General features: G+C 32.1%; 2 protein-coding genes across 3 annotated transcripts; one reads left to right on the top strand and one right to left on the bottom strand.

The window, feature by feature from the left end:
• Positions 1 to 2,876: 2,876 nt before the first annotated feature.
• LOC106340061 (agamous-like MADS-box protein AGL6) lies at positions 2,877 to 5,012 on the top strand. Its single transcript, XM_013778929.1, has 8 exons — positions 2,877 to 3,144; positions 3,613 to 3,691; positions 3,833 to 3,894; positions 4,014 to 4,113; positions 4,205 to 4,246; positions 4,326 to 4,367; positions 4,449 to 4,603; positions 4,697 to 5,012. Exons 1-8 carry the CDS (start codon positions 2,963 to 2,965, stop codon positions 4,791 to 4,793), a joined length of 759 nt encoding a protein of 252 aa, XP_013634383.1. The 5' UTR covers positions 2,877 to 2,962; the 3' UTR covers positions 4,794 to 5,012.
• Positions 5,013 to 10,833: 5,821 nt separating this feature from the next.
• Positions 10,834 to 14,242, bottom strand: LOC106336934 (MADS-box protein SOC1). 2 transcript variants are annotated; one of them, XM_013775921.1, is made up of 8 exons: positions 14,141 to 14,242; positions 13,319 to 13,523; positions 12,145 to 12,226; positions 11,907 to 11,968; positions 11,707 to 11,806; positions 11,590 to 11,631; positions 11,467 to 11,508; positions 10,834 to 11,188 (listed from the first exon to the last, which is right to left on the bottom strand). In XM_013775921.1, exons 2-8 carry the CDS (start codon positions 13,498 to 13,500, stop codon positions 11,057 to 11,059), a joined length of 642 nt encoding a protein of 213 aa, XP_013631375.1. In that variant the 5' UTR covers positions 13,501 to 13,523; positions 14,141 to 14,242; the 3' UTR covers positions 10,834 to 11,056. The 2 variants fall into 2 exon arrangements, with proteins under 2 accessions (XP_013631375.1, XP_013631374.1); XM_013775920.1 differs by having other exon boundaries at positions 13,863 to 14,236.
• Between the last annotated feature and the right edge of the window lie 1,836 nt (positions 14,243 to 16,078).

Raw genomic sequence — 16,078 nt, forward strand, 5'->3', positions numbered from 1 at the left:
TTCAAATAATTTTTTTTCAACCATTCTTAATTATTTTTTTTCTTTTCTTAATATAATTTAAGCATTCATAAAAAAAAATTGATTTTTTCATTGAAAAGTATAAATCTTTATTAAAAGTATATAATTATTTTTATTAAATATATTAACCACATAATAAAATTAATTCATCAGAGTTATACCAACTTAATTCATTAAAAAAATAAAGTTTAATTTTTTAAACATAAATAGTCATTTAAAATGAAACACGATAAAGAAAGATAAAAAGTTTAAGTCTTTTATAAAATAAAACACAAATATATGAAATATGACGCTAAATATTTGTCAATTGAAAAAAAAAGAAAATAAACCCGCGCTTTGAAAGCGCGGGTCAAAATCTAGTTAGTTATTAAAAATGCTCCTCAAATAATAAAAAAGAGATTTATGGTTAGTTTAATAAAAAACTTATTATATAATTAGATGGACCAACATATTTTTCTAATAATTCTAAGAATCATCCTAGTGATGACAAGTGTCTACAAAAAGAAGTTGTAATGTTTCATAAATAATATATAGGGGATATCCACGTATATCATCAACTTGATTTATGGATTACGATTATATAGATGTTAAACTGTTAACTAATTAAAAAGTATCTTTGTTTGTTGTTCCATGTGATGATTCTCTGTTCGTTCGCTAACTTGTGTGTTGTTCCTCCAGTAGATGGGAGGGGGTAACAGAAGCAAAGAAACATAAGTGACGGATCCATTGATTTTCTCAAAAATCGTGAAACCTCGGACAAAGGAAGAGAACTTCGTTATTTTTCTAAATCTGTGTAAAAAATGATGAGGTTTGAATTTTTTTTTTCTTACTAGAAGACCATAAAGACTGACACGTTGACTGGCATGTCAAGATTATTACCTTTGACGATTATATTTTAGGGAAGCTTCGCTAGCTCGTTAGCCAAAAGGCCCAAAACTAATGCAATGTTTTTTTTTCCTTTTTTCTGACTAAAAAAAAGCAAATGATGTTTTTTTACTTGAGCTGATGTGGTAGAAAATAAGTTAAATTGTCAATTAGGTATTAAGTTATAAAGTGAGCCTTCATCAACAAAAGAAAAACTGATACAAATCATTCAGCTATTAGCACTAAAAATTCAAATCAAATCTTGTGAACAAAATCAAATTAGATTGAATTCATATATGCATATGCATATAGGGGAATATTTCAAATAATTTATAGTGGAAATAGCGTGAGCTTCGCTTATTGTACTTGTTTACCTAACATCTTACTATTATTAACCAAATATGTGAAACCTCCAAAAACAATGATGAATTTTCTCCTCTCCTTTTGACCAATTAAATTTTCAAATTTTTTTTTGTTTTTTTGTTTAACAGGTGTTGACCTTGCGGCCCACCACCTAGGCCCGGCGTCAGCCTTTGTCTGTACCTTTTTACGGGCCCTGGACACGCCTCCCCCTCCACGCGAGTCGAACAGCCGACCTCCCCTCCACAAGGAGGTAGTACCACTGGACTACGAAGTCCTGGGTAAATTTTCAAATATTGGTAGAACTTAACCAACATTAATTTCATATGTAATCAACATCGTTCAGTTTAGGTTATATAAACATTCTAACTAAATATAATAATATATACTGAGCCACTGCTATTTAGTTAAATTATTTGTAACGGCGATTACCTTTATAAATTTAAGAGATCAATGCTTCACCCGAGTATAGTATACAACCCATTTTTATGTTTCATGTAAGGAAAAAAAAAACACTTCCTGACCGTGAACATGATGACCTATAACATTTGAAGAAAAAAAACTGAATTCGTTTGAATTTGAAATAGCCTTGGCATTTTAATCTGGACCCGAAGACCCGAACCGGAACCGACTCAAAAATACCCGGCCCGGAACCGGACCGAAAATTTACAAGTACCTTTTGGGTCTAAATTTTTTTACCCGTAAGAACCGGAACCGAAAAGGAACCGACCGAATAGATCCGGACCCGAAAAGAACCGACCCAAATAGACCCGACCCGATAAGAACCGATTTGTACCCGACTTAAAAATATGTATATCTAAAACTATGATGTTTTTATGTTCTATTTTATATATATTATTTTATGATTTAGTTAAAATATTTTTTGTTAACAACATTTGTTATTATTTTTTAACATTTTTAAAGTAATATAAAGCTTTAAAATGTAAAATTTAGAGTTTTAAAATATTTTATTTTAATTATTAATAGTTTCATTTAAGTTGTTTTGTAAAATTTTAGATATATATGACAAATATTCTACTAAAGTTGATAGAATTAGGTATATCATGTCATTTTCAGATCATAAATACCCGGACCCGATATGGACCCGAAAAATTACGGGTATTTTATGGGTATTTTAATTATAGACCCAAACCGATCCGGACCCGAAAAGAACCGACCTGAACCCGAACCGAAAATTTCTAAGTACCTATTAAGTTTAAATATTTAGGACCCGAAAAGATTCGGACCCGGAAGGAACCGGCCCGAACCCGATCCGAAGACCCGAACGCCCAGGCCTAAATATCAAGCTCTTTGGAAAGCAATGAATAATATTGAAAATAATTGAACTTCTTAGTGGTCCAACTGATACAAGCAGATTTCCATTCTGAGGTATTTAACTAAAATTACGAGAACATAGTTATCGTTTTGCTCCATCAAAATTAACATCATTTTAGTTTATTTATTTATAATTTCTGTTTCTAAAAAAATTCTCATTTGTTGGTACTACTTACTTAGTACAGTCGAGAAACAATAATTAATGATATTTAATCAAACACCATTTTAACCTAAACGGTTTTACCTATATATATATATATATATATACACACACATATATAACACGTTATCGTGTACGATACATATATTCCTTTGATATACTTCAAAAAGTTACTAGTTCTTGATAAGAGAAGACATCAGAGACAAGAAAAAGGAGAGAGAAAATATGGGAAGAGGGAGAGTGGAGATGAAGAGGATAGAGAACAAAATCAATAGGCAAGTGACCTTCTCAAAAAGAAGAAATGGTTTGTTGAAGAAAGCTTATGAGCTCTCTGTTCTCTGTGATGCTGAAGTTGCTCTCATCGTCTTCTCTAGCCGTGGCAAGCTCTACGAGTTCGGCAGTGTCGGGTATATTTGCTCCTTTGCACGATCTTCTTCGCTCTTTATATTTCAATAAAGATAGGTTTCTTATAAAACTAAATGAATGGGCTCTTTTATCACTAGCTATATCGTACGAATACGATTAAAAAAAAATATGATCATGGCTTTATCTTGTGGGTATTCTTAAAGGTTGTGTCTTTTATCCTAAGGTAACTAGGGTTCATCGTTATACTTTATCTCTGTACTCTCTCTCTCTCTCTTAGATCAATTATCATAAGCCAATGTGTCCGTCCGTACGTTTTACTTTGTTGTTTGATTTTTTTTTTTTTTTGGATCTGGATTCTTTGGTCTTGAAGATGACAAACTCCAAATGGGTTAGGAAAAAAAACTAAATTAGGGTTTCCTTTCGTTGGTCTTTGTCGTAAGAAGAAACTCTAAACATAATTGAGCTAAAGATCTCTCGCGTGTAATAATCTTTTTAAATTTAATTTGCAGAGTTGAAAGAACTATTGAACGGTATCATCGTTGCTACAACTGTTCTGTGACCAATAATAGGCCTGAAGAGTCTAAACAGGCATGTATATACACGTACTTTAACTTTGGTTTATACAATAGATGATCTTGATTATATATTTATACAATATATAACGTTCACTTCAAATTCTCTTGCTACTATATGCTTTTCTATATAATTCTGTATTTCTATATGGTGCAGAACTGGTGTCAGGAGGTGGCAAAGCTGAAAGCCAAATACGAATCGCTTGTTCGCACTAATAGGTCTAGTAACAGTTTACTAAAGACTTCGAAGTTATATAGTAATCATGATCTTCTGCTATACATATTATATATATAACTGAATAGTTGACATGTGTTGATATTCATGCTAATTATCAAAGGCATTTGCTTGGAGAAGATATTGGAGAAATGGGCGTGAAGCAACTGCAAGCGTTGGAGCGGCAGCTGGAAGCAGCTCTTACTGCGACTCGACAACGGAAGGTTGTATCATATAGACCGGTTTTGTTTCATTTCCAATCATATGTTCATGAAGACTAAACCAAAATTAATCATGCAACTGATATATATGCAGACACAAGTTATGATGGAAGAAATGGAAGATCTTCGGAAAAAGGTAAGTTACATATAAATGTTACATAGCAAATTGATACATGTATTTTCATATATCAAACAATCTACTTTTGAAATGGTAGGAGCGGCAACTCGGAGACATAAACAAACAACTCAAGATTAAGGTTTTCACTTTAGGTCTCAAAATTATCATTTTTGTAGAAAAATAACTAAATCGTTTATGATTTTAATATGTTTGCCAATAGTTTGAAGCCGGAGGCCATGCTTTCAAATCCTTTCAAGACTTCTGGCCAAACTCGGCAGCATCGATGGCCGGTGATCCTAACAATTCTAAATTTCCGGTTCAGCCTTCTCATCCTGATTCAGTGGATTGCAACACCGAACCCTTTTTACAAATAGGGTACGTAACAATTTTCCATTTTTCTTCGTATTGTGAAAATGGATAGAAGTTATGTATTAATTATAAGACTAGTTTGGTACTTGTATACATTAGGTTCCAACAACATTACTACGTGCAAGGTGAAGGGTCTTCGGTACCAAAGAATAATGTGGCATGTGAGACTAATTTCGTCCAAGATTGGTTTCTTTGACCCTTTGTTGACTAGATCACGATGCCAGTGTCACTCCGAGTTCAGCTCTTAAGTTGGATTCTTTAATTAGAATTGTTTTTTTTTATAAGAAAAACTTATGTTCTAGAGTTTTATCACTGGTGCGAATTCGTGTGAATGTATTCGCACGTATGGGTTCCCTAAACATTTTAACACGCTTGTTTTTCTAACACTCATTTCATACGAACTGAAATTTAATCACCTGACATTCCAAAACAACGACTAAGCTGTAACTAATTATGAGAACCCATAGCAACGCTTTTCCAAAACTTAGCAAAGAAAAACTAAATACGAATCAAAAAATGCCACGTAGTATCCTTGGGAATAAATCGCGATGGTGAAGCTGGACCTACTTTCTCGTTACATGATTTGAGTTTGGCAAACGTCACTGATTTGTCTTTTTCACAAGTTCTCGTATTATTGATGTTTGCCATTTTTGGTTTCCAACTTAAAAAGTTACAATGGAAACCCCACCCACCCGTATGACTGGGGATATTATCACAATGTAAGCCTATTTTATAAGTAGGCCCTTACATAATATATGAATAGGCCCAAATCTGTTTCTAAAACCACATGGCCCAATGCAATATCTCGTTCATGCAAACAATATGTTAATTTTTATTTTTATTACATTATATACGCTTCAAAACCTTATTTTTCCCGGTAATTCTAAAAAATCGAGAGGTAATGTTCATAATCATGAATTTTACTACTACTTATATTCTATACATTATATGTGTTTTTATGCTTCAAGTATTATTAAAATTAAATCGTTAATAGCTTTTGCTATATTAGTATTATACTATTGATTAGTCTCTAAAAACCCGATGTATAGATGTATAAACGGTGCATGTTCCTATGTTTGTGTAAAATTTTAGATACAAAGTTATAATCAGGAAAGTATGTAGAATGTAAAAACTGTCCAGATAGTGTGTAACTTTACCAGTATGCATACTGAAGAACCGTCTAAAGGAATTGAGTCTCAAAATTACAAATTCGAATTTCAATGTCTAAGAAACAATCTCTGATGTTGCGGGGTTGACTGAACTAAGTCATTTGTGTTCTAGTTGTTTCTGACATGTTATGGATAAATTAAGATCTGAAATTTCATTAAAAAAATATAACAAATTCTCGAGAAAAAAATTAGTGACTAAGTTTAAAGTTTTAGTCGTATATGCATGGGCCGAGATCATTGAAGCTGAGTATTATTTCTATCTCCAATCCATAACACTATTTTAGTGTAATTTTGGCACTATTTTTTTTTTAAATCTCAAACCATAATATCAAATATCACATTAAAAATGATTTGTTCATTTTTATATTATTAATCAAGTTTCTCTTAGTTGATAATTTTGATAAATATTAATTATTTTTATGACTAAAATGTATAAATTAATATTAAAATTGTCACTACAATAATATTTTATTTTAAAATGTTTAAATTAAACTATGTATTTAAAATTAATTTATATTTATATATAAATTAATATTTCAAACATAATTAAATAATGCATCGAATAAACAATTTTGATATAAATTAAGAAAAAAAGTTTATGTTGTTGCTACAGTGTTGCATCAAATATAGTGTGCCACTGTAAAAGAAAAAAAGAATCACACCAAAATTTAGCTGCATTCCGTTGGATTAGAGAGAAGAAACATTACATCTTCTGACACTATTTTCACGTTTTACCGTGCGGTTGGAGTTGACCTTACCAATATAACTGAACTTGAAATAAGCTTGAATCAATTTGCTCATCAGTTCTATGTTGGCGGCAAATGCGTAAAGAAAAACAAAGCTCCGGGTCTTTAGGGTGTTTATATACTTATACTCTCGACTCGGGAGGGCTAGGAGCAATGAGTTATACATAGGTATTCCTGATTTGGAGGGAAAAGCCTGAATTGATATATACATAAACTAGATTTTGAACCGCGCTTTGTTTGCTTTTCATTTATTGATCGAAAGCTGATTTACAAACTACTATTATTTTTATTTCGAACCATAACAATTGAGTTTTTAGGTTTTTATCATTTGTTTTTTTTTTTTTCAAAATATGGTATTTCTTCGAAATATGATAGTTCACTACAAGAAAAATGTGTGAACATCGACAAAACTTTCCGACAATTTATGTCATCAGAAAAACAGCCAGGAATTTCTGAGAATTTACTGAGAACATATTCATTATGCCGGAATCTGATCGGAAAATTCCGATGTAAAGATTTTGTCGGAAGTATCTCATAAACGTTTTCTGGTAATTTTGTCGGAAAACTATTGTGACACCCGTCACCTCCTACCTGGAGAACAGCGTGCCACCAACAATATCGCATAACACAATAGCCCATATACACGACTCCACTCACTCTAAGCCCAAATAAAAATCCGAATAAAAAGCCCAGTAGCACCAATCCGTCCAAATATCATATACTCGTCAGTCTCACCTGAAAGGGGGCAAATGAGGGGTGAGTAACGGGGAAGTCACTCAGTGAGGTATGGGATACTAAATCTGAAGTCCATGGACCCGGACAGAGCACTCCGAATAAATATAATTTAATCCTAACACGTTGCAAACACGGTACCTAAAGTACCCAAAGATCACACAACAGTCCTAGCGAGGTGCACACTCGCTGTCCACTAACAGGCCAAAACACCATCGAATATGTGCTCGGTAACACACGCCCGTAGACGATTTATCGACCTCGAAGCCTTGGCACAACAGGTCGACTAAGCTGTGCCGCAGCATACACCACACCCAATGTACTTGTCCCCGGCCGACTCACATAATTACGTCTCCATGGTCGGCTAACACCCAAATCACCTCAATATACTTTATACATATATATTATCAATTATAAATGAACAAGCACTGTTGAACCATCCAACATCCTAGTTCCGGTTTAAGCAAAGAGCCTAAAACTAAACAAATAATAACAGACTCGATTTCACATAGACGGAACACATTAGAAACAAATTATACTTATTCGATGTCCTAAGCCGTGTAAGAGAAGTTCGGGAAAAGACCCTCACCTTTGCCACGGGTTCTGAAGAATCCTGAGGAAACGCCGAATGGACCTTTACGGCTCTAACAAAGCAACTCCGGAACTCTCTGAAATTAGATCAATATGATATTCTGGCAGAACTGAACCATACAACAAACAGATGAATAACTCAAGAAATAACCGTTAACTTTTCGATCCCTCCGGTCATAATGTATTCCTATGTGTCCTCTATCCATATACACCAAGTTTACTCCGATCGCACACCATTTTCTTAACCAAAGTAACTTCATCTCCAGGATGGTCGTAAACGCAAAATGCACCAGCACCTCTCACGAAAACAAGCATAACTCTCAGAAAATAACTCGGAATAACGATCCGCTTGCAAGAGATGATAGATAAGAGAATTAACTACTTACTGACAAATTTCTAGACCGAAAGATTTTGTTTCTGTCGACCGTTTCTCACTTACACCGAGACTTGTCGGAACTGTCTCTGAAATTCAACAGCTTTATTCTTCGCCAAGAAGAAACGTCAATAACTTTCTAACCATACGTCGATTTGACGATCGGATAGATGATCTGAAAAGCTGGCATCGAGATCTTTCCAATGATATCTCTCCTGTTTCCTGGTTCCTTCTGTATCAACGGTAAAACGCTGATGAAGTTGACTGTTCGCGGATCCGATCTGTAGATATCAGTCCCAAAGAAACAACCATAACTCTTGGATAAAAATTCCAAATGACGATCTGCTTTTTGATACACATAGATCTATGAGTGTAGAACATAACCTCAAAATTTAGCTTCGAAATACTCATATTTGATCTATCGTTCTTCTGTTCCCCCAAAACGTGTCTGCTGAGCTCTAATCTCTTTTTTCTCGGATGGTGAGATGACTTCTCTTTCATGGTGGCTATTTGTGGCTGTTCTGGTGACGTTCCGGCAGGATTTTGCCATTCCCAAAAGTCTCTGTCAGAGACCACCATGAAATCCATCTTAAATAAGAAAATTTTAGGGTTTTCTGCAATGTAATTGAGTTTTATTGGGCTAAATTTTCTCGGGCTGAGATTTGGGTCATTACAATTATATATTACCGATAACTTATCTTGTTCTCGGTAAGTGATTAATAAATAGACGCAAATTCGTCGGAGACACAGTTATTAATTAAATTTTATTAACTATGTCAATTGTTTATTAATTTTAATAAGTAATTAAAAAAAATTACAGCCACTTTTTTTATCGATCTTTTTTTAATTTCAATTGTTTATCTTTATCATCATCTCTATTTATTTCCTCTCATCTTCTACTCTTCCTCTGCAATCTACTTCAACTTCTTCCAATCAAATCATGATTTTAAATCCATCTATTACTTAACTTCTCTACTCTTCTCTCGGTCTTTTTCCCAATCTTCTCCTTCGTTTCGTCTCTGGTTTATCTTTATCATTATTTAGAATCTTTTACTTTTTCAGATCTATTTTTTTACAAACAGTCAAACACCGCACATCACAATCTCAAACTTCACAACTGTTGTCGTATTTTCGACAGTCACCACCGTCGCCGTTTCTTCTACTGCCGCTACCGTCACCGTTTCTTCCACCAACTCCCAACATCCGCCGTTTCTTCTATGGCCACCACCGTCGCCGTTTCAGTCACGACCCCCACCATCGCCCCCGTCGCCGTTTCATCCGCGGCCACCACCACCACCGTTTCAACTGCGACCACCATCGATGTCGTTTCTTCCGCGACTACCACCAACGTTGTAGATCCCTGTACCGTACCACCGCCGTATTAGATTTAGTTTTATTATAGTTTATGTATTTTACATTTTTATATATTGAATATTTGATATATTTTCATTTTTTGTTATTTTGCATTTATTTTTTTTAATTATTTTTTTTTTAAATCGTCGGAACGCTCTCGGTATTTTCCGATAACCCTTAGCGACAAATTTACCGAGAACGTCTTTATCTCGGTAACTTCCGAGAGCATGCCGACTTCGTAACATTTCCGACCGTCAAACTCCGAGGTATTACATTTCTCGGAAGATCCTCGAAGATGAGGTCTTCGGACGATGCTCCGACAAAACCGAGCGTCGCTACGCGTGCCTTTTTGTTGCAGTGGTTGTTATATAATAATGTTTGTGTTTTAAGATTTGTTTTTATATCCGACCTAGATTCATGGTTGAACCTATATACCCGATATATTATATATAATCCGGTTCGGATTTAATGAAAATTTGTTAATTAAAAATCTGATATACCCTGGTAAAAACAAAAAAACTCACTATTAACCTGCGATCTAATACTATTGATTCGACAAAACATAAAATATTTGATAGTATTTTTTAAAAAAAAATGATTAAATTACTCATACATTTTTTAATATTACATAAATTAGTGATTCTTTAGAATTTGATGAAATTTAATTATGTTATCCAAATAAAAAAATGATAATATAAAAAAACTTATTGATATGATAATATTAGTTTATTTTCGCTATTAATAACCTATTATAAGTTTGTGTTTTTATTTTAGATTTAAAATTTTATTTTAAGATAGTTTTTAAAATATTATTGAACATTCGTAATTGTCATATCAATATTATGTATAAATGATATTATACATGAAAAATGATATTCAAATATGTATATGATATATGATGTAGGATATAGGATTTTGGTTTGTATTGAAAATCTATATAATATTCAAATGATATATTTTAAATATTGATATGTATATTTAAGAAAATAATATTTTTATGTTTGTTAAGTTATTTATAGTTCATAATATATTTATACTTATATTAAATTTAAAGTTAATATATCTTTAAATATATATATATACTCATTATTTATAGATTTATTCAGGTGTATTTGTAGACCCAAAACCAATAGACTTAAATGATATTAAAGAATTTTATTAATCACTTGTAAAAATAAGGGTATTTTTGAGAAAACTGCAATGTTTATTAAGGGTATAATTTGAGAATGATCATTTTTAATGGTATTGATACATAATAATAAAACTTGAACATGAGCAATAAACATAATTAGATTCTAGAGAGGCAAGTGTATAAAAACATAATAGATACATAGCAGGGGAAATTCAGTTTTAAAGAAGAGAGTGATAGATAGAGAGAGAAAGAAGACAACAAGAGACGCAGTTTTAGAGTTTTGTTACTTGTACTTATACAACAAGCCCGTTTTTACTTAGTTTTTCTGCTTTATTTTGTTTTTGTTTCTGGAGAGTGGTTTGTTCACTTTCTTGAAGAACAAGGTAACCCAATGAACAACTCTGTCTCTACTTCAGAACTTGGGCTACTCTCGTCGTCGCCTCTTCCACTTTCTTGGTTCTTATTCGACCGGACTTCGATTTCATGAGATCCCCACTATAATAAAAAATAATTATTAATATATAGACACAAGACTAATAGATGCAAATAAGATAGAACAAACACATAGACGATCAAGGTCATGAGTCACGACGATCGAATAACCCTAAAAAAAGAGCCTAACTTTTAACTACCATAAGAGAATAAAAGAAACGGTGTGCAAGTGCAATCGTACCTTGAGAACCATATGGGATATTCGTTTTAAGAAGAAAATGTGCAAGTGCAACCCTAACTAGAGAACCATAGGATATATTCGTTTATAGAATATATTGTACCTTTTCAGCGAGCTTCTTGTTTTCTGCAGCTAGAGCTTTCTCCTGCAAAGTTTATTCCAATAGTAAAAAGCAAGCACAAGAAGATTATCAAGTTGGAGTATTCCACCACTTGCGTCTCATTACCTTTTGCTTGAGCTGCTCAATTTGTTCCTTAAACACTTGAGTCTAAAAGAAACGAGTAACTAAGTTAGAATTATGAGTGCTTCAATAAAAATCATAATGTGGGGACGATATGTATACCTTTCTAGCTCGGATACATTTGACACTTTTCTCAAGTTGTTGCTCAATTTGCTGCAGCTCCTCTATCGAACATGATCCTATGCCTTCTCCCAAGAGTTTACTAATTATAGTAAAAAAAGACTTAATATGATCAAACTCCTACTATATGATGTATATACAATAATTCAAGTCTATGATTTGTGTTGTATTGGATCACCAACCGTTTGGAAGCTTCGAGTTGTTCAATTTTCTTCATCATGTTTGCTGCCTCATGTTTCAAATGCTGTAGGTTAAATCACAAAATGTTATTGCATGTGATTATCTTTAATATGTAGCTTGAGAAAAGTGACACTGAGTACTAATATGTGACGTTGAGATTATATACAGACAGTGTATGATACTTTTTCTTATGCCAATTTATTTTTGTATTAAAAGTTAGCACACAATATCATAATTAACCTGCAAATTTTCTTCAGACACAGGTTTGGTGCTGACACGATCCTTGGTATGCCTCAGATAACGATCTATGGTATCTTGCATACTGTTAAAACATTGAAACAATTTCACAGATTGAATAAGCACAATGCAAGAAACCAAATCATTTTTTTCTTGAACTCAAAAGTGACAAGTTAAGAACATAAAAACTTTCTTAGGTGAAGATATCACAAGTCTTAAGGACATTACTTAGAAAGTCGTGTACTATATGGTTTTTGCCCCCAATTTTTTGGAAAAACCAAAAACATGTGAGTCTCTTTACTTTAAATTAAGTAGGTTGAGAGAAAGAAGTACAACAAATCGTCTGAAACATCTGATCAAAAGCTGGCCTTTTCTATTTACAGATGTAATTAATGATTCATCAAAAGTACATTTGGTTTCCCTTCTACCCAACAGTATAAGATAAGTTCTTTCTAATTCTCAAAACAATCTACATTTAGATTCTGGTTTGAGTTTCACAGCAAAAAATTAGGTAGAGAAACAGTAGGAACAAAACATGCAATTTAACTGAACGATATTAGGAATGAGCATGAAATAAAACGTGCCTGATTTATCTTTCAGGACTGATATAAAAAAAGTTCCCAATTATCAGTTAGAGCAATCTATAATTTTTTTAAGCAATGACAAGGCAGATTGGTTCAACCAGATTGTGTATCATGTCAAAACAAAAGAATGCTAATTGCAACATAAATATCATTTTTGAACGAACCAAGAAAGAGTTTAATACAAAACTCAAGGAGTTGTCCAGTGTGTGATTATGATCTCTAAAACAATCCAAGATGATCAATTGTACATACATACATATAACAAGTGCAAAGTACTTGCCAGAGAATTCTTTTGTGTTTTAACGTTTATCATAACTCATAAACTAAATATGAGAAAGAGACATCTAATAGGATTAAACAAGATGATGTAGTAGTTAACAAGAAATAAATAAGATGATGTACTTGGTTTTACTTTAATAATAGACACAATTGTAGAAACCAAGAAACGTACACTCTCTCTAAGCAAACGTCAAAGAGATATGATTCCGTAAACCGCCAACAGATCCATATAAACCAAGGTATATAAACAAAAAAATTTATCTCTTTTATCTGTAGACGATATATATATATATAGCATAAAAAGGAGAACGTACTTGGAGCTGGCGAATTCATAAAGTTTTGCCTTAGGAGAGAAGATGATCAGAGAAACTTCAGCATCACAAAGCACTGAGAGCTCAAAGGCTTTTTTCAACAAACCATTCCTTCGCTTAGAGAAAGTCACTTGTCTGCTTGTTGCATTCTCTATTCGCTTCATCTGAGTTTTCCCCCTCACCATCTTTTTCTCCTTGTTTAATTTCCCTTTAACAAAAAAACATATTCAAAAAGGGAGGGGAATTTGATTGATGAAGTCAACGAGAGATGAAGATGATTAAGTACCCAAAGAGCAAAACAATATAAAGTACACATCTATTAGTTTGTGACGTGGATTGCTTAAAAACGAATATGAATGATGCAATTTTAATATTGTTATTGGAATTAATTGAAAGATGCAATACCCTTTCATGAGATTTAGCCGAAACAAAACATAATAAATCCAGATACAAAACATCGAATCAAACAAAAATTAAAGCAGATCCATCAGATTAATCCAAGATTATAAAGCACAAAGTAAGAAAAATCATGAAGAAGAGGTCTTACCAGTGGCCAAAAGGGTTAATAAATATAGAAAACCTAACCACGAAGCTTGTACGGGAGATTAATAGAAGAGTTAACTAAGAAGCAGGATTGTGTATAAATAGGAAGATATAGGAGACTTATATAAGCATTAATGGAGGAGCTACGAGAAGAAGAAAAAAAAAGAGAAACTAGATTCTCTGCGAAAGGAAGGATCTTTTTATGGAAGGAACAAAAGAAGTAGTAGCTTTCCTCGTTTCATCTATTTGTGTGTTATAAAGGAAACAAGAGGCAAAACTCACACACACTCCTTTCTTCTCTCTATCTCTGCTTTCTCTTAAAAGATCCTCTTCTCGTTGTAGTTATGGTAATGTCGTGGAACAATTATTTTCGTTTTACTTTTTCTTTCTTTGAAAAGTATTTAAATAATATTAGAAATATTGGAATAAAAGGAAGGGAAACTAGTAATATGTGTCGCAAATATGATGGTCGCTTGAAACCTCATCCTTTACTTATTTTGGAAAATAGCCTCAAAAAGGACCAAAATAGCATATTTTGATATATATGGAAATATTTATCTACACATGTATTTCCCTTCATAAATATCCAGAATTGATGTTTGATAAGATTATTAAAAATCATTTTTTAAGTGTGGACACAAACACTCTCTCGTACATATATGCCCCCACATGAAATTAATCTGAAAATTAAGGATATAATATATATATATATATACACCCTATATATTATTTCAGAAACATTACAACTTCTTTTTGTACCCACTTGTCATCACTAGAATGATTCGAGAAATATGTTGGTCCATCTAATTATATAATAAACGTTTTATTAAACTAACCATAAATTCATTATTAATGTTCTTTATAATTTTCTTAAATAGAAATTACGGAATTGCCTAATGCGGCTAAAGTATATACGGCAATTAATGATTTTGAATAATAAAGATTTAATAAAAATTAGTGTATCTTCTATCATATTTGTTTAATTTTAAACTATTAAACTCAATTAAACAACCACAATAACCATATAATAAAAAATTAGATTTTTTTGTATATGTTATATTTCAAATTTTTAAAAATGACTATAAATTACTAAAACTTTAAAAGTCTCACATTCAAATTTTGTGAACCATGATTTAAACTTTTTGTTATAACAAAATACAAATGATTACAAAATCATATAAGTAAAAAGTCAAATTTAATTAATTATTAAGATTGATATACATATATATTGTTTCAAACCATATCAAATACATAAATATTTTAGTTTCGAAATTTAATTTGAACAATTTTTTTAAAAAGCTTTGAATGAACATTGACAACTTAATTTAAAAAATTTTTATAAATTACTAAAAGTATTAATACCACAATAAAAAATTTGTTATCAGTAATTCAAAGTTTTTAATATAAAAGATACAAATGATAAAAAAAAAATCATATGAGTAGAAATCATCATTTAATAGACATTAATATTAAAAATATAATATGCATGTTAATACCATTTAAAATTTAATTACATATCCTATAACCATGATTTAAACTTTTTGTTATAACAAAATACAAATGATTACAAAATCATATAAGTAAAAAGTCAAATTTAATTAATTATTAAGATTGATATACATATATATTGTTTCAAACCTCATATAATATATATAATCATTTATATATATAATGTTCATCCTGCGCAAGGCGCAGATCTTAACCTATTAATTCTAATATAACGGGTTCGAGTTATGATGTGTTACAAATTACAATCCAATATTTTAGTCTTTGCAGATGAATATCATAAAAGTTTGGGATCTATTGATAACGCAGATGAATATATCACAAGACCATCATTATAGGGGATGATTGGTAAGTGCTGTAGCTTTATATTTTTTGCTGTAGAATTTAATCTGTACATTTATTTGCTGTAGCTTTCCTTGCTGTAGATTTTTAAAGCACTAATTTTTTGCTCTGGAAATAAAGCTCTCTACAGCCATATTTTGATTTTGCAGAGATTTTTTTGCTGTGAGTTTTTTAAAGAAAGCAAAGCTCGATTGGTTGACATATATAGCTGTAGATTAAATTTTGGCTGTCCAGAGCATCTACAGCCCCAACCAATCATCCCCATAATCTACATTATAATAGGGCAGTTGCATCACTCCTGATGCGACACGTCAGCGATTTGTAAGTCCCACTTTTAAAAAGTGTGAAAAAATGTCAAGTCTGTGACTCGAA

This window comes from Brassica oleracea, chromosome C4, assembly GCF_000695525.1.
Source record: "Brassica oleracea var. oleracea cultivar TO1000 chromosome C4, BOL, whole genome shotgun sequence".
In the NCBI taxonomy this organism is placed as follows: Eukaryota; Viridiplantae; Streptophyta; class Magnoliopsida; order Brassicales; family Brassicaceae; genus Brassica; species Brassica oleracea.